This window comes from Leucopleurus acutus, assembly GCF_964270905.1.
Source record: "Leucopleurus acutus genome assembly, chromosome: 15".
NCBI lineage: Eukaryota > Metazoa > Chordata > Mammalia > Artiodactyla > Delphinidae > Leucopleurus > Leucopleurus acutus.
In genome coordinates, this window is record NC_139157.1 from 26630724 (window position 1) to 26654126 (window position 23403).

The following is a 23403-nucleotide window of genomic DNA, read 5'->3' on the forward strand; positions in this document are numbered from 1 at the left end:
ATAAGTAAATAGATACCTACAGTGCAGAGTGATGTGAACAATGATAGAGGAATGACAGGGTCTAGTAGAAATAGGAAAAGGGTCACTATAACCAAATGTGAGGAAAGTGGATGCTTTCAGGAGGACATATTATCTAAGCTGTGGCTTAAAGAAGTATGGCTAAGCCAGAGAGCCTCTGTTTGTGGGGCAGGGATACAATGGAGAGAAGGAAAGTGTTCTAGGCAGTGGAATAAATAAGAATAAATGAAGACCAGAGAAAGAAAATACCATAGGATATCACTTACATGTGGAAACTAAAAAATACTACAAATGGGTATACATGCAAAATAGAAACAGACTCACAGATATAGAAAACAAACTTATGGTTACCAAAGGGAAGAAGGAAGAGAGGAGGGACAAATTTGGAGCATGGGATTAACAGATACAAGCTACCACATATCAAACGGATAAACAACAAGGACATATTGTACAGCACAGGGAATTATACCCATTATCTTATAATAACCTGTAATGGAATATAATCTGCCAAACTACTGAACCACTATGCTATACACCTGAAACTAATACAATATTGTAAATCAACTATACTTCAACAACAAAAAAAGAATAAATGAAAAACTAAAAGTTCTAGCTTAAAGGTTACTAAATTGCATTATAAGTCCTCTGATGAAACTCTTAATCTTTTGAGAGAGGCTTTTTTCTGGCTCCTGTCTGACTCCCGTCTAGGGTTTCTTGAAGGCTGGCTGCCAAGGCCTATCTTGTGTGACCCTCTCCCCTTGCAGTGCCGTGCATGTGGACACCACAGGATAGGAGCCTCCAGTCTCTACATCTTCTGCAAGGATATTCAAGTAGAAAACTTATTTCTTAACCTGCACGCCCCCACTGCAGTACATTTCATCCCTATCTCCCCTAAGTTTCCTTTAATCTGAGATCAAAACACAAACCTTTTCAATAAAACTCAAAATGAAAATTATCGACATTACAGGAAAAACGGTTTGTCAAAAAGTTTTATACTTCTTTGTTTAGTGTAAAGTTTGAAGACAGGATCAGCCTTTTTCATTATTATTTTTAAAAGCTGCTATTTCCTAGGGTAGTGGAAAATAATAGGGTAAGAGTCCATATAACTTCTATTTTTAGTTATTTCAATTTTACTTTGAACAGCACAATAGGTATTTCTAAGTTTTAAGAATAAGCACACTAATTAGAAATATGAATTTCTTGCTATTACCCTAATATGTCAATTTCTTTAAAACATATAATGAAACATTCTTGAAAAACTGAATAGAAATTTATTATCTATCACTATAGCCCATTAATTTCTGAATACAGCTATAGTGTATACATCATGACATTGTTATACATGGAATGCTTGAGAGCAACTGTATTAAACAAATATTTTACCATTTCCTATGTGCAAAGTATTGGGCTAAGTTCTACAGTAGACCCAAGGGTATTAAAGAAACAAATCCAGTCAATAAGGAGTTTATAATAAAAATTTATCACTGATGGATCAAATAAGACTTGTCATAAAACATCCTCAATAATAATGATCCTATAAATGCAAATTTTGGAAAAGGAAACATTATAATGAAAATATCAGACTTTAAATACATGTATAATTTAGAAAATGAATTTATATTCCTTAATTTATCAATTTTCTCCATTTTATTAAAATGTTTACACATGCCACTGATAAGGTAACACTTCAAATGATTTAATATGGCTGTTAATATAACAAAGAAGCCCTACAGACCCATTAAGAGATTTACTTTATTGACAAGTTTTCCATTTCCTATTTATCATTATACTCCTTTCTCTCAATTTTGTGGACAATTGCTTTTGCCCTTGGGAAACTTGTTCAAACTACTATAATTATCTGTATGACATATGACCTCTTTAGCAAAAATGAACAAGAAAAATAAGCAGAGAGATGTAAAGAGAATGAAAGAAATCACAGTCAACTCTAAATTTTGAAAAAGCAGCCCAGACATTATGTTGCAATGTATTAAATAACAGGCTAAAGAAAATACGTCTTATTTACTCAACCAGCTTCCGGAAGGAAGTGACTACAGAGAAGAACGTGGTTTATTATGTTAATCAGTATGGAGTTTAAGTAAAAGTAAGGAAAGTGCTGACTAATATACTAAAAAAAGGTCTTTTCATTCATTCATTCATTCAACATTTATTTAGTACATACATATCAGGGAGTTTGCATAAATTCACTATGTAACTCCTGACACATGGCTGGCACTCGAATATGTACTGAAATAAAAAAAGAGGAAGGAGAGAAGGAATAGAAGACCTTGTCCAGGACTTGGAAAGGCAGAAATACTTTGCCCAGGCAGAAGTGGAGGACAGTGAGGGAAAAAGTGGCAAACACATGGAGATCACAAATATTAAAATATAATTGGTATGAAATAGGGAGATTACATAGGATGGTTGAGAAATAAAATTAGAAAGCAACATAGATAATATTGAGTCTTGAAAGTAAGATTAACAGTTCAGACTCTACTATGGAGGTAATAAGCTGCCTCTTGAAAGTTTTCTGAGAGGACATGATGAGGATGACAATTTATCTATGTTGATTTGTAAATTAAAACTGGTATATAACTAGTATGGCAGAAAGTTAATGGTCAGACTAGTTAAAGAGCAATCACAGGAGTGACTGACCACGCGTTCCAAAAAGAGAAAGGCCTGTTAGGAGGCAAACGTAATATCTTTATAAGATGAAAAAGGCCTAAAAAAATGACAGCCGTAAGAAAAAAAAAAACGTGTTCTGTTGCAAGAACATGATATGTCTGTTCATTTATTCTAGTCTTTTTAAAAAGTCCCTTAGTGAAGGTATATAATTTTCTTTATCTAGAGTCCTGCACATTTAAAAATTTTTATTCTTCTATGTATCATACATACACACACATAGTTTTTGCCATGTAAAAGTAATTTTTGCCATTTTATTTTCTAACTGATGATTACTGGTATCCACATGGTATTCATTTTTGTATATCTTTATTGACCTTATTGAACACTTATTATTTTTAATAGGTTTAAAGTTGATGTTCTTGGATTATAACATTTGACAATAGTATGAAGTACAAATAATGATAAAATTTTCTACCTTTTAAAAATATTTATATTCCATTTTGTTTTCTCCTATTACTAATTGGCTACAATTTTTAGAACCATGTTTATTAACAGTAATAAGGGTGGCAAACCTCATCTTGTTGCTGCCTTTAATGGGGCCACTGATATATTTCAGGTCAAGGACTAACAAAATCAGACTTGCATTATGGAGAGCTCTCCCCATAAGCAGTGCTGAGAAATCAGTGGAATGATGGAAAGAGCTTAGAGACCAGTTAGGAGATTACTGCAGTCATCCATGGCAGAGATACTAATAAATGCTTATCTAAGGCAGTGGAGCTAGAATAGTATGGTCCATATTTCAGAGATATTGGTGAGGAAAAATTCATAAGCTTGATGCCCATTTGAATTTAGGGATGCAAAGAGAAACAAGAAAACTAGGATGCTTTCCCAGGTCTCTAGTCTGGCCCCATCATGCAATCAATTGACGTTAGGAATACTGAAGGATAAGTATATAATAACATCTATTGAGATCACACAGTAAAGGCAATTGGATAAATGGGTCAAGCATCACTAACATATAATTAAACACCAACTGCAAGAAGAAGATGCATAAAACTTAGAGGACTAAGACTTGTATATTGGGGAATATCTGCTTTTGGAAGGATGGTAAGGAAGAAACTGGCCTAAGAGATGGAGATATTTAGCAAACAGGTAAGGAAAACTGCTTAGCATGGTTAGCATTAAAGCAATAGGAGGGGAAGATTTTTCTTTTAAAAAAATTAACATTATATAGCTAAAAAAAGTCTGAGAAAAGGCTAACTTGGTTTTCAGGAGCTTTTACTAGTGACCTTTTGGGGCTTAATTGAATGATGAAAGGAAGACAGATGCAGGGGCTTAAAAGAGAGTGTTGACTTTGAGAAACTAAAAGCAACAGGTAAACTACTAATTCTTGATGTCTAATAATAGATGAGAAACTGAATTTACTGGTAGGGAGGTAAGACAGTGGGATCAAGTGAGTTTTGAAAATAGAGAAAAGAACTGACTGATGGTCTAAAAACAAAACAAAAACCAGTGGATTATTGACCTGGACGAAGAAGCCAATGAGAAAATTAGGAACCTAATGGAAAGGGGAAAAAGAGAGATGGAACATAAGTATTTTGAGGTGATAGAGCTGGAAGAAGATATTCATTCTTGTCTATTTTAACAATAAGATAGGAGGTAAGGACAAATGTCCGGAGTGTTAATGATACTGCAGAAGGTTGAGAAACGATATTGTGGAGAATGGGTTACAAAATCAAAACGACCTCAGAGGTAAGCTGAGTGGGACCAAGAGCCCAAATGAAGTTTTTTTGAAAAGTAACTTGTTGTGTGTCAAGTCTGCTGTTTTTTAAGAAGCAATGCTCTATAGTCTAGAGAAAGAAAAATGAGTAAGAGAGTAAATGACTGATTCAGGAATGGGAGCCCAGAGGCAGCAGAGGCTAAGGTGTCAAAAATTTCAGAAGCTCTTACTGCAAGGGCAGCTCATGCAGTGCAGGGGGCAGTAGACACAGGGTTACACCAAGATCCTACGGAGCTGGGCCTGGGGAAGGTTTTATGGCTGGGGGAAAACAATCATTTGTTATACAGTTTTAAGCTAAAAATTACACAATTATGAAAGCAACAAAGAGGAAACAACAGAGACTAATGCCTGAGGACACTGGGTGCTTCTGGCACGTGTTCTTTTCAACTCTAAAGCTAGTCTGCGACAGATGCAGAAAATATCACCTCAGATTAAAGGTGAACAGGACACATATATCCTAACTACCAGTAATGCTAGCCATCTTCAAAATCTGATTTTCCAACCTCATACCGAGAATTTTAAAATATTTTATCCACTGTCAACCTATAAACGTGATATCTAAGATTGTGGGAATAGGGATTTGAATCAAAACATAAGCTGAATTTTTAAATGATACCCTAATATTTTTGCTGTTGTTTCTTTATTATTTTATTTTAATTGAGATAGAACTGCCATATTTTATCAGTTCCAGGTATACAGCATAATGATTCTATGTGTGTGTGTATATATATATATAATACACACACACACACACACACACACACACATATTGCTAATATTTTTTACTAAAACATCAATAAAGTCAAATATACTTTTAAAAACACACCTACAGGGCTTCCCTGGTGGCGCAGTGGTTGAGAGTCCGCCTGCCGATGCAGGGGACACGGGTTTGTGCCCTGTTCTGGGAGGCTCACACATGCCGCGGAGCGGCTGGGCCCGTGAGCCATGGCCGCTGAGCCTGCGCGTCCGGAGCCTGTGCTACGCAACGGGAGAGGCCACAACAGTGAGAGGCCCACGTACCACAAAAAAAACAAACAAACAAAAAAAAACAAAAAACCACACCTACAGCACTAGTTTAAATCAGAACCAAATCTAAGCATCTTCCACTGAAACAAAATGAAAAGGAGAGTACTTATCTTTGGGAAGGAGAAAGGGGTATAAGATTTGGGAGGAAACATGAGTGGGCTTTTTGGGATGCTGGTAGTGTGTTCCATACTTAACCTAAATGGTAGTTACTCAGGTATAGTTACTTCTTGATAACTTAACTGAGTTGCACACTTAAAATATGTGCCTTTTCCAATATGGGTGTTACACTTCAAATAAAAATTCCTAAAAAAGGGCTGAAAAGAAACAAGTTAATATGGTATAACTGAGATTGCTTCTAGAGTGGCAAAACCATGGGTAATCTTTTTTCTTTCTTCTAAACATAATTTTCCAATTTCATCATGGGGAAAAAAGATAAATTTATTAAACACACAGATGAGATGTCTTGGAATGAACTAATAATGCCTACTTTAAAGGGGATTTAAAAGAGAAATAACTATATTCCAAAAGGAATGTGTAATGATATATAAACCCAGCTTACGAATACTAAACTAAATATCCATGAACATTCAAAAGAGCAGAGTTGATACTGCAGAGCACAAAGTCAGGGATTCTAAAAATACATTAATACAGAAAGTCCCAATTATACAAATGGACATATTACAGGTCTAGAATCATAAGCCTAAAAATAGAAAAAAAGGTTTCCAATGTAGAGATAATGATAAGAAAGAAAAGAGAAAATGCCAGGACTATACAAATCAAGATCAGAGGGAAAAAATTCAAAGAAAATTTTTCTGAAGTGAAAGATGATTTCAGCCTGGTTAACAAGAGGGCACAGAGTATTTCTCAGCAATTACCCTTAAAGAATGACCCCAGACACTTATTTGTCAAGTTTTAAACCTTTAAAGACAAGATCTTACACTCTGTCAAAAAGAAAGAAGGTTATAATACAAGAATGTCTTTGGATCTCATTTTTCAGATCTCTAAGAATGGAGAAGCTAAAAAGAAAAATATAAAATTATAAATACAAGAAAAATCTCTTTTAAGACAGGGAATATATTAAGACATGGGAGCCCAAAAGTAACATCAGCAAAGTCTCACAGCTGTTAAGATCACCACAGAGGTGACACGTTTCTGAAAGCAGATGGAAAGGTACTTTCTAAGAGGTGAGAGAAAGATACTTTCTAAGAGAATAAGCTATGAACAAAGAGTGAAATTAAATTAACATGCAACAAGTAAACCTGAATACATATTTGTGAGAATAAAGGATAAATATTATAGGTCAAAAATAACTTAAACTACCAACTATACCAACAAAAGGTTAATGTGGTAGATTTTAAATGGCTACAAATTCTTTGCAGCTACTCCCAACAAGAGGTGGAGTCTCTCTGTCACTCTCTGAATCTGAGCTGGCCTTGTAACTTGCTTTGCCACAGAAGGAATGTCGTGTGACTTCAAAGTCTAGTCCTGAAGACACCTTGCAGCTTTTGCTCTCGTCCTCCTGGAAAGCTACAATGCTAGGTGAAGAAACCTGAACTTATCTAGAGACACATGGATCAGGAGACAACCAGTGCTACACCTACACATCTATGTGAGGCCATCTTAGACCACCCAGTCCTGGTTAAGCCACCAGATGACCAGAGCCACATGAGACACCAACAGAGGAACTGCTTGGCTGAGCTCAGCCCAAATTGTTGACTCACAGAACTGTGAGCAAAGAAAATTGTTGTTTAAGCCAATAAATTGTGGGGGAGTTTGTTATATAGCAATAGATAACTGAGATAAAATAAGTGAGAAAAAAATAGGGAGATGCACTAAGAACTTGATTCTTACTTCCCCTAGAAAGGAGTTTAATGTTACTTGGTAAAACTATACATTAATAATAAAAATAAATGTTTGGGTTAAAATGTGTTAATGTTAGATATGTTTTTTTAAAAAAACATACTGGTTGGGATCATGATCTTAGTTTGAAAGGAAAGTTTAAAGTCCAAGACACAGTATAAATAAAATGGAGAAGAACAGGATAAACTAATCACTGAAAATGTTATATAGAAAGTAACCAAATCCTAGAACTTGGAGTCAGAAAACCTCTTCTTCAAACCCTAAATCTGATAGGTCACTAAATCTTGACCTAGTCTTCTCAAAGTCCCTCACATATCTATCACTTTTAATGTCTTTTAATTTCGGTGTTTAGACCATTTACATTTAATATAATTGTTGAAATGGTTGGATTCAAAGGTTTCCACATATAAGATCATGTCATCTGAGAACAGATATAATTTTACTTCTTTCTTTCCAATTTAGACGGCTTTTATTTCTTTTCCTTGACTAATTGCTCTGGCTAAGACTTCCAATATTATGTTGAATAGAAGTGGTAGAAGTGAACATCCTTGTCTTATCCCTGATCTTAAAGAAAACGCTTTTGGTCTTTCACCAATGAGTATGATGTTGGCTAAGTGTGATTTTTCTATGTGGCTTTTATTGTGTTGAAGTAATTGATTTTTAAAATAATCATCTCCACCATTGGCTTATTAATGATAGCTCTTTTTAAAAAATTTCTTAGAGGGCTTCCCTGGTGGTGCAGTGGTTCAGAGTCCACCTGCCGATGCAGGGGACATGGGTTCATGCCCCAGTCCGGGAAGATCCCACATACCACGGAGCGGCTGGGCCCATGAGCCATGGCCCCTGAGTCTGCGCATCCGGAGCCTGTGCTCCGCAACGGGAGAGGCCACAACAGTGAAAGGCCCACGTACCACAAAAAAAAAAAAAAAAAAAAATTCTAGGAGGTTACCATAGGGCTTACAATATACATCTTGAATTTATCACAATCTACCTTCAAATCGTATTATAGCACTTCACATGTAGTAATGCCTTTACAACAGTATACTTCTAACTCCTGCCTCTCTTCCCTTGTTCTATTATTGTCCTACATTTTACTTTTGCATATATTAAAAACCTTACAATATATTGTACACAAATGTATTGAATACAATACTACTTTTGCTTTAGGCAGTTAATTATTTTTCAGGGTGATAAAATTAACTTAAACAGCGTCTTGTATATTTACTTCATTTTTGCCATTTCCAGAGGTTTTTTTTCTCTCTCCTTCTTTCCCTCCCTTCCTTCCCTTCCTTTCTTCTTCTTCCCTTTCTCTCCTTCCTTCCCTCCCTTCCCTCCTCCCTTCCTTCCTCCCTCCCTCCCTTCCTCCTTTCCTTCCTTCCTTCCTTCCTTCCTCCCTCCCTCCCTCCCTCCTTTTCTCTCTTTCCATAGTTTCATGTTTTGGTCTGGGCTTATTTCTTTGCACAGAATTTCCTTTAACATTTCTTACAGCAGAGATGTGCTCTCAGCTTTCCTTTGTCTGAAAATTTCCTTATTTTCTCTTTATATTCAAATGGTACTTTCACTGGGTATAGCATTATGGGTTCACAGTTTTTTCATTCAGTACTTTAAAAAGACATTTCATCATCTTCTGGTCTATATGATTTATGACAAGAAGTCTGCTGTAATTCTTATCTTTAGTCTTCTGGATATGTTTCTTTTTTCCTCTGTCTGCCTTTAAAATTTTCTCCTTATCTTTGTTTTTTAGCAGTTTGAATATGGGTATGCCTTGATGTTTTGATTCTTTGTTTAAATCCTGCTTGGGTTTCTCTGGACTTCTTGGATCTGTGGTTTGACAACTTCTACTATTTTGGAAATTTTTCTTTTTTCTTTTTCTTGGCCATGACATGCAGCTTGCGGGATCTTCCCCAACCAGGGATTGAACCCGGGTCACAGTAGTGAAATCACTGAGTCCTAACCGCTGGACCGCCAGGGAATTCCCTGGAAAATTTTCTTTAAATACTTCTTCCCTATTCTCTCCTTCCTTCTGGACTCCAATCTGACATTGTCCCATAGTTCCTGGATGTTCTATTCTCTTTTACTTCCCTCATTCTTGTTTTCTCCTATTGTTTCAGCTTGGGTAGTTTCTAGTGACTTATCTCTAAATTTACTGATGAGTATATTGAAGGACTGTATGCCTTGTACTGTACTTCTAAATTTTTTCCTATTTTCATTTGACTCTTTCTTATATTTTCATCTCTCTGCTGAAATCCCTCATTTGTTCACACATGTTGTTCACTTTTTCCACTATATCCCTTTTGTATAGCAGCTGTGTCTTCTTCCTGTGCTTTGTCACAGGTAAAATAGTCCTAGTGTCCCATCTCTCCTTAGAGGAAGGGGTCTGTCTCTCCGGATTTCAGGCTTCTTTTTTCCCTGCCACCTCAGCTCTCTGATGGGTTCACAAAGTTCTGATTTTATAGTTTATCTGCCTTTTTTCTTATTTTTACAGTGAAAAGATTTTCATCTTTTTACATCTTAGGAAAAATCAGAACTTCTTCCATTCTATCTCTCTTTTTTTTAAACAGCTTCACCAAGGTATTGGGCTGGCCAAAAAGTTCATTCAGGTATTTCAGAAACATCTTATGGAAAAACCCAAATGAACTTTTTGGCCAACCCAATATAAATTAAATACCATAAAATTCACCCATTTTAAGTGTACAATTCAATGATTTTTAGTATCATTACATAGCTGTATAACTATTACCACAATCCAGTTTTAGAACATTTCCATCACTCCCTAAAGACCCTTTGTGTTCATCTGCAGATAATTCTCAGCTCCTTCCCCAAGTAACCACTAATCTCCTTTCTATCTTTATAGATTTGCATTTTCTGGACATTTTATATTAAAAAAATTATACAATATGTAGTCTTTTGTATCTGGCTTCTTTCACTTAGCATAATACTTTGGAGATTCATCCATGTTGTAGCATTAGTATACCACATTTCGTTTATTCATTCACCAAGTTGATGGACATTTGGATTACTTCTACTTTCTGGCTACGAACATTCACATACAAGTCTTTATGTGGACATATATTTTCATTTCTTTTGAGTATATATCTAAGAGTGTAATTGCTGAGGTGTATGGTAAATTTACATTTAACTTTTTAAGAAACTGTCAAAACTTTTCCAAAGTGATGGCAACATTTTATATTCCCACCAGCAGCATGTGTGATTTTCTCCTCCTTGAACTACTATTTTCTTTGAACTTCAAAGATACCATACTTTTATAGATTTTCTTCTACCTCACTAGTCATTCCTTCTCAATCCCCTTTGCTGGAACTCTCTTCTTTCAGGCTTCTAGTTTTTTCTGAGCCTATTCTTCCACATATTCTCTCCAGATAATTTCACTCTGCCCCCAAACTTTTGAAGCCATTTATATGCTAAAAATTCCCATATTTGTGTCTCTAGCCCTAAACTCTTCCCTGAGGTGGACAGCCTCTATCAAACTGCCTATCTCCATTTGAATGTCTAACAGAAGACATCTGAAACACAACTCTTGATTGTTCCTATTTGAAGTTCCTTCCTCTTCCCCTATCTCACCTTGTTTTCCAGATCCAAATCCAAATTGGTTCTTCTGTTTTGCTCATAGCCTATTTCCAATCCAGCAGCAAATCCTACAATCACTATCTCCAAACTATTAAGTTGAACCATACGAAACATCCAGCAATTTATTCTGAATCTTTCCATCTCTACATCTCTTAGATTTTAAGTCACCATTGTCTTTTCCCTGATTACTCCAAGATACTCCAATATGACCTCCCTGCTTCCAATCATACCTATGGTCTATTTTCCCACAACAGCCAGAATGATCTTTAAAAACACAAATCACTGGACAGTCACGTGCAAAAGAATGAAACTGGACCACTATCTTACATCATACACAAAAATTAACTCTAGGACTTCCCTGGTGGCACAGTGGTTAAGAATCCGCCTGCCAATGCAGGGTACTCGGGTTCGATCTCTGGTCAGGGAAGATGCCACATGCCACGGAACAACTAAGCCCGTGCGCCACAACTATTGAGCTTGTACTCTAGAGCCCACGGGTCACAACTACTGAGCCCATGTGGCACAACTACTGAAGCCTGCATGCTCTAGGGCCTGCGTGCCGCAATACTGAAGCCTGTGCGCCTAGAGCCATGCTCCGCAACAAGAGAAGCCACTGCAAAGAGAAGCCCATGCACCGCAACAAAGTGCAGCCCCCGCTCACCACAACTGGAGAAAGCCCGGCCACAGCAACGAAGACCCAATGCAGCCAAATAATAATTATAAGCGTTGGTGAGGATGTGAAGAAAAGGGAAACTTTATACACTGTTGGTGGGAATGCAAATTGGTGTAGCCACTATGGAAAAAAATATTGGAGATTCCTCAGAAAATTAAAAATAGAACTACTATATGATCCAGTAATTACACTTCGACGTACTTATCTGAAGAAAGTGAAAACACTAATTCGACATTTGGCTCTCTCCAAGACCTGGGTGAGGAACTGCCATGTGTCACGGAGGCACATGTGTTGTCTCAGGCCACAGTCTGGGGATCATAGAGATGGGTTAATAGAAACATACGAGAAGGAAGACATCTATTTAGGGTCATTTTTGGGGTATTGCCATATTTCAATAGGTACGTTACAACTTTTTTAAACTGGGCTAGCAAACAGGTATAATTATTTTATTAAAAAATCATCTATAATAAATGTTTTTCTCAGAAAAAGAACTAGTACATTTAAAGCACATTGTATACACATTAAAGATAATGCTATTTCACCCCTCACTATTTCAATTTGTTCTCTTCTTAGATGCTGTTAAGTCATTTTCAAACAATTATTCTAATGTTAATGAGAATATTCTAATGTCTAATGAAAACATTTTAAACTCAGAATTGTCTTGAACTCCTAAAATAAAAAGAAACCCATGGGCTTCCCTGGTGGCGCAGTGGTTGAGAATCTGCCTGCCAATGCAGGGGACACGGGTTCGAGCCCTGGTCTGGGAAGATCCCACATGCCGCGGAGCAACTAGCCCCATGAGCCACAATTACTGAGCCTGTGCGTCTGGAGCCTGTGCTCCGCAACAAGAGAGGCCGCGATAGTGAGAGGGCCGCGCACCGCGATGAGGAGTGGCCCCCACTTGCCACAACTAGAGAAAGCCCACACACAGAAACGAAGACCCAACACAGCAAAAATAAATAAATAAATTAAAAAAAAAAAAGAAACCCATGTATTCACTTAAACTTAAGAATACAGTATTGAGAAATGTAATTTGCTTTTTGTCTAACTTCTAAAATTTATCATAAATGCATAACTTCTTAGTCATATTGTAGAATTTTCACGTATTATTTTGTTCCATTGATATGCTGTTTTCACATAGTCTGTATTATAAAGCATCTTATCACTCAACATAGTCCAGTGTTTCTGACCTGAGTTTACAATTTTCAAAACTGAAACTGCTTTTTTAAAAAACCTGAAGAATATTTAAAATCTAAAATATTGACTCTTAAGTTCTCGAGAGAAAAAAAGAGGGGAAATATGAACTTTAGTAATTAAAACAGTTGCCACTCTCCTCTACTTTGTTCTTCACGTAAAGCCTCTCTTCCAACGTGGGGTGTGGAGATGAGGGTGACAGTCCTGACAGGGAAATGACCTGCCCATCATCTCAAATGCTTAGCAGGACAGCTGAATCCAGGACCACACACTCTTGACTCCCACCAACCTCTGGGGACAATCCTTCCTCATTCCATTCTTCTCTTGTTACCCATTGGAAGAGGTCTACAATGTTAAGCACAATACTTTTGGGGAAGTTTCCTTTTCTTCTCAGACAAGTCAATCTCTCAAAAGGAGAGAGGTATGCCAAGTTTCTGGATACCTCTTCTTCCCTAGTATTTCAAATGCTCAAGTTTATACAGCAAAAAAGATCAGGTTTATTAAGTAAATGTACTTTTGCCCTGCCCTAAAGGCAAGACTCTTGTTCATAAAAGCAACACATGCCACACGTAGAGCTATTTGTAAACTGTATGGGTAGAAAAAACATGCGGAGATTGATCCATTACCTGAGTAGGACTCTGAAGACTTAAATCTAAACCACAAGTAAATTCTGTATGATGTTCCACTGTTTCAAGAAGAGGGTCAGGTTTTGAAAAGTTCCAGAATCTGTGAACATAAAGAAAAAGAAATAATTTAAATATTAAAACTACAAAAAACTTTATCTAAGAAAAAACAGATATTTAACATAGCAGATTTCATCAAAACAGGTTCAATCAATACATAAATGCAGAGCCCCACTACTAATGTACATTTAAAAATCTAATAAGGAAAAAAATGTGCTCTTTTCTACTGTATATAAAAAGACAAAAACCAAATGGAATTATTACTCAATCTACCCTTGCAAAAGTTTATTATATTCCCATTAGCATACTCTGTAGGATGGAAGCTTAACACATTTAGTTTGTTTTTTTATATAGTACAAGGACATTTGAGATGAGAGACACTAGAGTTTTTTAGCAATTTCTAAAAGCATTCATGGATATAAAATAAGGATATTGGATTACATGAACTCTAACATTTTGTGTTTTTAAATACTACTTCATTTCTCAACAACTGACATGAAAAGATTGCAGGTTTAATTTACATTTCAACAGCAATTCAAAGTCTTTAAAAAGAATCTGTTCTCTTATGAAAATCTCTGCAATTCTGAAACTACCTTTTTTCTGAGGCACGACCTTTCTTATAGAGTCCACGTCAATGTAATTTCTAGCATAAAGAAAAACTGAAATATGTTTTCCTGGGCCAGTATTAAGTATTCTATTTATCCTCTATAGACTGGGAGTGGTAATAGTTATCATAATATATCTCTGATTTCTACTGTACGGAGAAGAATTTGGCCCTATTTTCAATGCACAAAATAGTACTTTATGTCTAAAGCTTTATTTGCTCATCATCTTTATTATTTGACTCTAAACACACCACAAAAATGGCATATTCAGAATCATAGAGTCATATCCAATTCAGCTTCCCTAATGATCTACGACATGGAACACACTGAAGGTTTAGCAGATCTCTTTGAAAGAGAGTAAATACACAGAACCAACAGTCAGTTTGTTTAACCTGGTGGTATTATTTCCCTAATAAATACAGAGTCGGTCTCATTAAGTTTGAAAAGGATTGTTGCTATGGATAATACACTGTTGGGTACCAGAGACACAATGAATAAATAGCTCATTTATCAGATTACTGAAATCTACACAATATTTAAAGAGAGTGATTTTACTTTTGAAAATTTTCCTGTCCAAACAAATGAGGGAACAGGCTGCAGTCTCTCTCAGAAATCATAATAGTGGTCTCCACTGTCTATGCATATTTGTTCCTTTGGGTCTAGAGACAGAAATTGTACTGAAATCTAATGTTCCAGATTTTGAATAACCAAAAGTAAATATGTAATTGTGTAATTTCATTCCTGAAACATGGTTATTCACTGATTTGCATTATTTGAAACAATAATCAAATGATTTTGTATATACCCACTTAGTTCCAAAAAATATTCAAAATGGTTTTAAAATATGCATTTAATATGGCAAAAATATATAATTTAAATGAAAAGTAAGGATAGTAAAGTAAATTCAAACCTGCAATGAGACTGGTAAACGAAAATATATTCATGAAGTTGTATATACTTGACAGGGAGGACCTTGAGACGCTAAGCTTTCCATCAGCCAAAGAAGAAAGGGAGACACGATCAGGCCCTGAATTCATAGTGTCTACATCCAAATTGCTCTTGGAAATCTCAGAAGGGAATTCATCCTTGGGAGTTCACAGAGAAGAAACCCTATGCTTAGGTAATGAAGAGCATCCTCAACATCTCTTAAGGAAACACAGAGATGTTGTTTCATGGGCTGTTACTCATGAGTCAATGGCATCACCCCAAAGGCTAGTTTAGCAGTCCCTTCTATGGGAAAGTCAATTTAATCCAGGTATCAGCTCTCTGACTTCATTTGGGATTTAGATTTTATTTCAGTAGAATGGGTTACTCTTTAGACAAACCATAAAGATTGGTTTCTTTTAGAATTTTTTAGGGATAATAAAAAGCAACAAGGATTCATTTATACCCTCCTGACAAGTTCCTAGAAAACAGTTTTTATTGGTATTTTAAGCCAGTTAAAGGATAAGGCTGCACTGAGGACAGGAGAGGTGGGCCTTATGAAAATTAGGTTACCTAACAAGGACACATGTGTGAAACCATCCAACTTTAGCTTGAATAAGTGTGATAGGGAAAGTCACACATGCAGGAGGGCTGAAATTCTACTCAAAAAGTCAGTTTGAATTTGTGCTAATACATAACTTGATGGGCAGTCACAGCCCCACCCAGTTCCACACCACAGATTCATACCACCCTAATTTTAACATAGGAAAAACTATCAAGTATTTATCTGCATTTTGCAAAAAAAACTCATCAAACAAAACACATGCTAAAACTCTAAGGTTAGTATTTGGTGAAGGGAGGGCTAGTCTAGTGAATGCCATAAAAGCGCCATTGGTTATGATACCATTTCATAGCTCTGATAGAAACTATGTAATATACAAAGTGTACATTATGCTGCAAAAATGATGGGAGGTTCATTCCCAGCAGAATAGCTGACTAGGTGCCTAGACCAGCACTCTTACTGAAAAAAACCAAAATCCTACATAATACAGAAAAACAAACACCACAAAAACTTCACAAAAGCATCAGTGAGGAACACTCAGGTAAAAACTATGGAAACACTGAAACCCAGAGGAGGACGTGGAACTGGAAACCAGCTTTTGCCTTAGAGGGTGTGTGAAATAGGTAGAACCTGAGCTTCAATTTTCTTAACCTCAAAGGGAGGAGCCAGGAAAACCAGAAAAAGCAATATTAATATGAATAATTTTCAGTAAATTAAAATGTCTTATCAAAAAATATCAAGTTGAATACAGTAAATTGCATAAGCTAAATACGCTGAGAAAACCAAAAGCTGAGCACTATGACTATAAACTATAACTTGTTTTTCCATCATAAATGGCCTTTTCAATAAATAACAAAAGAAATGTATGTCTTTCCTTCCTCATTCCCACCCTCCAAGGGCAACCACTGTTAACAGTCTGACATGTACACTGCCAGAATTTTTTTATCTATCTCCGTTCAAGGCCAACAGGAAGGGGTGAACTGTAAGGAGGAGGAGAGCTTTTCTCCAGGTTTTCTCACGACTGCAATTAAGGGAGTGGGCAAGGTCTCTCCGTGCAATCTTCCCCTGGACTCCAGGGCCCCAAAAGTTCTATATATCCGAGAGCCTTCATGCACCTATCACACAAGTAAAATGGGCTCCTTTTAATATGGGAGAAGTCAGGCTACATATATCATTAAGTGGTCAAATAAGGCACATTATTTTTAAGTGAAATGTTTGTTTTGGTCCAGCACATATACTACTTGGTGCCTTTTTGTCTCTTTGCTGATGAAATCACTGACTATTTAAGCTCTCTCATGGGAAGTAAATATACTGGACAGGCCTCCAATGATTAAAAATATTACAGAACTGTAGGGACATTTTTCATTTAAATTGGAGATGGAAAGAGAGAAAAATTCATCACAGTACAATGTCTTGGTTGAGTTCCTTTTTGCCTTCTGAATGCACAATTCTTGAACAAAGCAAGCATGTAGCACTGCGTCAAATAAAACACCAAAATTATTTCAAAAATTAAGCTGAAATTACTTTTTACTTGATTAAAATGTAATTTGAAATCTCTATACCAATGCTTTTGAAATTAAGCCTACAGGTGAATTCAACAGAGGGCTTAAAATATTTTTCGAAGTTCTTCCTTTTTCTTTCCTGTTTTCAACTTGAGTTAGTTATTAACTCTTTGTGAGTCTTTCCTAACTACAATAAAAAGATGGGGAAATGTTTTGGCAACTTTTCAATGCCTTGCATGTACATTAATTTAAATTAGTTATTAATTAGTAATCAGATAGTAATTGTGAGGTTTTTGTTTTCACACTGCTCATAATTTAATTTTTTAGGGACCAGAAGGCATTTTAGGTCCTTTATTAGTAACTCATAGTCATCTAGTGCTTTTGAAATTTTAAGCAAATTGCACCATTGTAATTCCCTCTGTTTGCACTATTTGGGTCCAGCACTCTCTAGAGTGATGAGCAAAAATGTAACAACTTCTTTTCTAATTATTTAATTACTTATTCATTCAACAATTTATAAGCCCTAGAATGTGTGAGGTATAAGCACCAGAAGCAAGAGAGACCTGGCCTCAGCCCTTCCACAACTCACAGTCCAGTGGGGTAGACTGACACTTTTTTTTTTAATCACAAAAACACAAATGTAACTGCAATTGACAAATGCCCCAAAAGACAATGCAGAGGGATGTAAGAATGAACTCCCAAGGAAGTGACGCTGAGCTGAAATCTGAAGGTTGAGGAGTTAGCCAGGTGGAAAGCAGAGAAAGCAGCTTGGATTTAAGGCGGTAACAGTGAAGATTAAGAAAGGTTCATGGATTGGAGATAAATTTAGGCAGAAGAATTAACAGGACAGAAGAAATCAAGAATGATTCCCATGTTTCTGTCTTCTATCATAATACTTACAATGCTTCCGTGCATTTATTTATTTATAGATCTATTTTCCTCTAATAGGCACCAAGCTCCTTGAATTCAAGGACAGTATCCTATTTGTATCTCTTACATGTATAAAAGTATCTGTCTGACACATGGACACCCAAAGAATATTTCATGAAAGGATGAATAAAAAAATTAAGTGAGGATATTAAGGACAAGATAGATAACTAAGGCCAACCTCACAAATAACTTTTAAATCACCTTTTGATGTGGTTCCCAAATGATGGACCAAAAACTCCTTATACCAGACATTCAGAAAATACACATTCCCCAGCCTTGCTGAGGAATTTTTTCCTGAAAATTCCAGTTGACTGGGTCTGAAAGGAATCCAGAAAGCTTTTCACAGGAAATGTTGATGCTCAACCAGCTAGGTTTGGGAATCACCATCCAAAGCAGTACTTCTCAAACTTAAATTATTTCAAGATACAGATCTGATAAATTCCCATTAGAAACAGTAGTGATTTCAGGCAGAAGGTGAGGCCAATAGGGCAGTGGTTCTCAACCTTGACTATACTGGAATCAACCGAGAAACTTTAAAAAAATACTGACCTGTGAGCACTGTTCCTAGAAATCCTGATTTAATTGGCCTGGGGTACTTTGGGAGGTGCAAACATTCTCCAGGTGATTGTAATGTGCAGCCCAGGTTGAGAGTCTGACCTCCTGGGGCACATTACCCATTAACTGGGAATCACTGATCTAGACCAGTGGCTCTCAAACTTAAGTTTGCATTAGAGTCACCTGGAGGGCTTGTTAAAACCAGATTCAGAAGTTCAGGAGTGTGGCTTGAGAATTTGCTTCCGAAACAAGTTCCCAGGTGAAGCTGATATTGCTGGTCTTAAGCCCACACTTTGAGAATCACTGATCACTGGTGGTAACAAATTACTGGGAAGAATTTATTAATAACCTGTTAGTGTATTAACAGCTGTTAGTTCCAGCTTACCAATAATAAAGAAACAAAGATGATCCAAAACTGACTCCTTCACTTTACCCAATCCATCCTCAGCAACAAAGACTGACACAGTGCTTTCTCATTCTCTTGTCCTGCTTTTGATCAGCACAAAAACTTTTCAAGGTAGATATACAGGGTATAATTATTCTCACTTCAGAGATGAGGAGAATATGGTCAAAGAAATTAAGCAATTCATGGTGACATAGCTAATTAACAGCAGCCCCAAGGCACGAGACACTAGTGGCTTCAAGTCCAGTACATTCTACTGAAAGATGCTCCCATTCCCTTTTTCTCTAGGCCTGGGCCATGCCAGGGAATCTGGAATATAGCTGGGAAGGATCTGGGACTCTTCAGGTGGTTTTGATTAACATCCTGAAAATTCAAATGAACTGGACCAAGTCAGGCTTCCCCCAAACTCCTCAAACTCCATAGAAAATTTCATAAACCAAAGCCCACACCAAGACTCCATTAGCCTGCCAATTTACATTCAAAACCAATACCCCAAGGAATTCATGAATTAGAACAAATCTGCATTTCCCATGGCAAGAAGCATAGGAATTTTCCTTTCTCTCTTCTAATACTTTTGTATGTGTACTTACTGCATCCTCTCATCTACCTTGCTGTCTCTTCCTAACCTGGGTATCACTCAACTGATCAGCTCTTTTTGTAACCTCAGAGATTCCCATCCTTTTGAAGTCACAAGCCCCTGAGTAGAACACATGAAATCATGGCCTTATTATTTTATCATCTGTATCACTTTTGGAGGGGATTAAAAAAATAGAAATTGTAGACTATAGAAACAATTTTTTAAAGAGGTAAACTTTCATTAATTAATTCAAAAATGCTTATTGAGTGCTAATGCTCATTTAAATGATTAGACTGGAGAGTTATTTGTGTTTATTTTTGTTTTTGGAACTGGTAATAACAAAAATAAAGTTTAAAACAGAAAAATATTAATTGCCTGCTAAATGAAGAATATATGATTACTTTTGAAGAATTACTTAACAATTTTCACAGATGACTTTTAGAACACTGAATTACAGATATCCGGAAACCATACCATATTTACAAACTTTCAGGGTTAAATATGATAAAATTCTAGACTTAAGCTTCTTTATCTAAATGAATTAATAATAATATTTCAATTAAGATTTTAATTAGATCAGTATTTTAGATGGGCTGACTTTACTTCATCACAATAAACATTAAGCTCAGGAACCATACGCCACAAGGCCTAGAGTACTTTGACAAATTAAAGAAAACCATTAAAGGAAGGCTCGTTCTGAAAGTATTTATGGCTGCGATCCATAGGGATGCAGATGACTTTCTGAAGAATGCCACACCTCAACAAGAGGAGATAAAGGAAAAAAGAAAAACTCACACTGGGTTTGTTTACTGCTTACTGGTACAAATTGAAGGACCATGAAATAATTTCGCAGTAAAGTTCCAAACAAATATCTGACTAAAAAAGAAACTAAAAAAGAAATGGTAAGAACGCTATCTACTCATGAAGTAGTTATCAGTATCTCAGGGATAAGAATAGTCTATGTACATCTCAACTGTAACTGGTGCCAACATGTGAGTACCTGGAGCAGAAGAGCATTTCACAGAAGTACAAACGATAACGTGATTAACACGATCAGATGAGGCGGCAGTGGAACCTCACTCCACACCTCAGTGCTGAAGAACATTAAACTCACAGCAGCCGCCTGCCTGTGCTCTGGTCATTGATTAGCTCTATAACCATGAAATACTTAATGTCTTCACCTCAGCAGCTAAGCATTTGTGAATAAACCCACTCGGGTTTATCAGGCCGTGAAATGTCTGCACAGATTACAAGGATCTCCTTTGTTGAACAACTCTCTCCTCAGAGGAGGATGGATACAGTGAAGGGGGTGAGGGGAAGAAGACAGACATGAATAAGGGTGGGACAGAGAAAAACAGAGACAGAGCAGACCAAGTAATTCTGTTTCTTTTCCAGTGATTGGACATGAAAGCTTAAGGGAAAAAAAGAGGAATGATGAAGCAGGCATTTGGAGTAAAGCAGTTTCAGTAGTTTCCTTAGGTTCTGCTACACTCCTAGCCTTGGACTCTGAGGGATCCCATATTTTGAGAAATATTCCCCTTTTCTATTGAAGCTAGTTCAAGATGGTTACTGTTTTATACACACATGCGCGCGCACACACACACACACGATCTAATAGTGAAGAAAGAAAAGGGACGATGCTGAATTTTGTTTAAGATGAAAACAGATTAATAATTGTTTTTTATTCTCCATATAGTTCATTCTATTAGGTCAAATCTCTAAGAATTCAGTTTTAGAACATTTAGTATTCCCACATTCTACACTGGGGTTTCAGGACAGCCCTCAAGGGTGAATTATTTATCCCTGAGTTCTCAGGGGACCGAGTAAACGACTAACAGCTGACAGGTAGTACCCCACTGATCTAAATAAAGAGACTGACTATGCATGCAAGTCACTAAGAGAGGAAAACACTGAGGGTCCCTGCTCTATAACTTTTTTCTTAAAAACCATAATTGCACAGATTAGAGTCCATTACTTCTACAAGGTTCATGACAAAGAGCAGTTCACCTCAGAGGCAATCACTTTCAATTCGTTTAGCTGTTTCTTCTGATATTTTAGTCCATATGTTCTAAATAATACGCACACAGAATTCACTGATTATTTTCATTTTCAGATTTTATCTTCTGACTTCCTACTATGGAAGATGAGGCAAAGCAACACTTACATTAGATGCTGTACAAATATATACAACAAAATCCACTCAGTTGCCTTTTGACACTGCACAACAGACTTTTAAAATTATAATGCAAATTAACTGACAAAATCCGTAAAATTTCTGTTGGAACTAATCAGCACAATTCAGAGTTCAAAGCGGTGACTTCTACTGCATTAAGCTAAGGCTTAACATTCCTCACTCCTTTATTTATTTATTTATTTATTTATTTATTTATTTTTACAATTTCCCAGGGTGGCCTTTTTTTTTTTAAACATCTTTATTGGAGTATAATTGCTTTACAATGTTGTGTTAGTTTCTGCTGTATAACAAAGTGAATCGGCTATATGTATACATATATTCCCATATACCCTCCCCCTTGCGTCTCCCTCCCACCCTCCCTATCCCACCCCTCTAAATGGTCACACAGCACCGAGCTGATCTCCCTGTGCGATGCGGCTGCTTCCCACTAGCTATCTATTTTACATTTGGTAGTGTATATATGTCAGTGCTGCTCTCTCACTTCGTCCCAGCTTACCCTTCCCCCTCCCTGTGTCCTCAGGTTCGTTCTCTACATCCACATCTTTATTACTTTCCTGCCCCTAGGTTCATCAGAACCATTATTTTTTTCTTAGATTCCATATATATGTATTAACATACAGTATTTGTTTTTCTCTTTCTCACTTCACTCTGTATGACAGACTCAGTGTCCATCCACCTCACTACAAATAACTCAATTTCGTTTCTTTTTATGGCTGAGTAATAGTCCATTGTATGTATGTGCCACGTTTTCTTTATCCATTCATCTGTCGATGGACACTTAGGTTGCTTCCATGTCCTGGCTATAGTAAATAGTGCCGCAATGAATATTGTGGTACATGACTCTTTTTGAATCATGGTTTTCTCAGGGTATATGCCCAGTAGTGGGACTGCTGGGTCATATGGTAGTTCTGTTTTCAATTTTTTAAGGAACCTCCATACTGTTCTCCATAGTGGCTATATCAATTTACATTCCCACTAACAGTGCAAGAGGGTTCCCTTTTCTCCACACCCTCTCCAGCATTTATTGTTTGTAGATTCTTTGATGATGGCCATTCTGACCAGCGTCCTCACTCCTTTTAGATCTATTTCTTCATGTGCTTGCATTAGGTTTTGAATTAGACATGGATTTGATGTGATTCTTAAAGAAAAATGTTAGTACTAAATAATTCTGAAAAACGTTCTGCAGTTATCAATCAAGGTACTTAAAATCCGAAGTCTTACACATTTTTTCTAATTAATGTGTATTGTTTCATTTTATAGGAAATTATTTTCATTTTTCACCTAGCATTTAACTAGCAAAGTTAAGTTTCACTTCATCAAAAGATATTTCCAGTATGAGAATAATTACCTTAAGAATTTTCTAATTTAAACAAGTCAAATGGAAAAAATCTTTGCGGACGTATCAATGAACTTGAGAGTTACTGGTTCATACCTACAAATATCTTAAGCATTACGAATATAAAGCTTAAAGAGATTTAACAGTAAAGTGCATATTACAATTGACTGTAGAAAAAAATAAAACATCTTTCTGTAACTTTAGTTAACAATCAGGATACTAATAAAAGATTCCAAGTTTTGTTCAACAGTAAAATTTTGCAGTCTAGCCATTACTCAGTTAAACACAAGAGAACAGCAAGTTTTCTCCTTGAAAAATATCATTTTCTTATCTCAATAGGACTTTCTGTTTTAAATTTGGTTTTATTAATTATT

The 23403-nt window shown here is 36.4% G+C and overlaps 1 protein-coding gene across 1 annotated transcript in view; it reads right to left on the reverse strand.

Moving 5' to 3' along the window:
• The window catches only part of PEX7 (peroxisomal biogenesis factor 7), an 87599-nt gene that overhangs the window by 13108 nt on the left and 51088 nt on the right, over window positions 1–23403 (reverse strand). The window contains exon 9 of the mRNA XM_082855834.1: window positions 13385–13484. Coding sequence (XP_082711960.1) covers window positions 13385–13484 — 100 coding nt within the window. The remainder of the gene's footprint in view (window positions 1–13384; window positions 13485–23403) is intronic.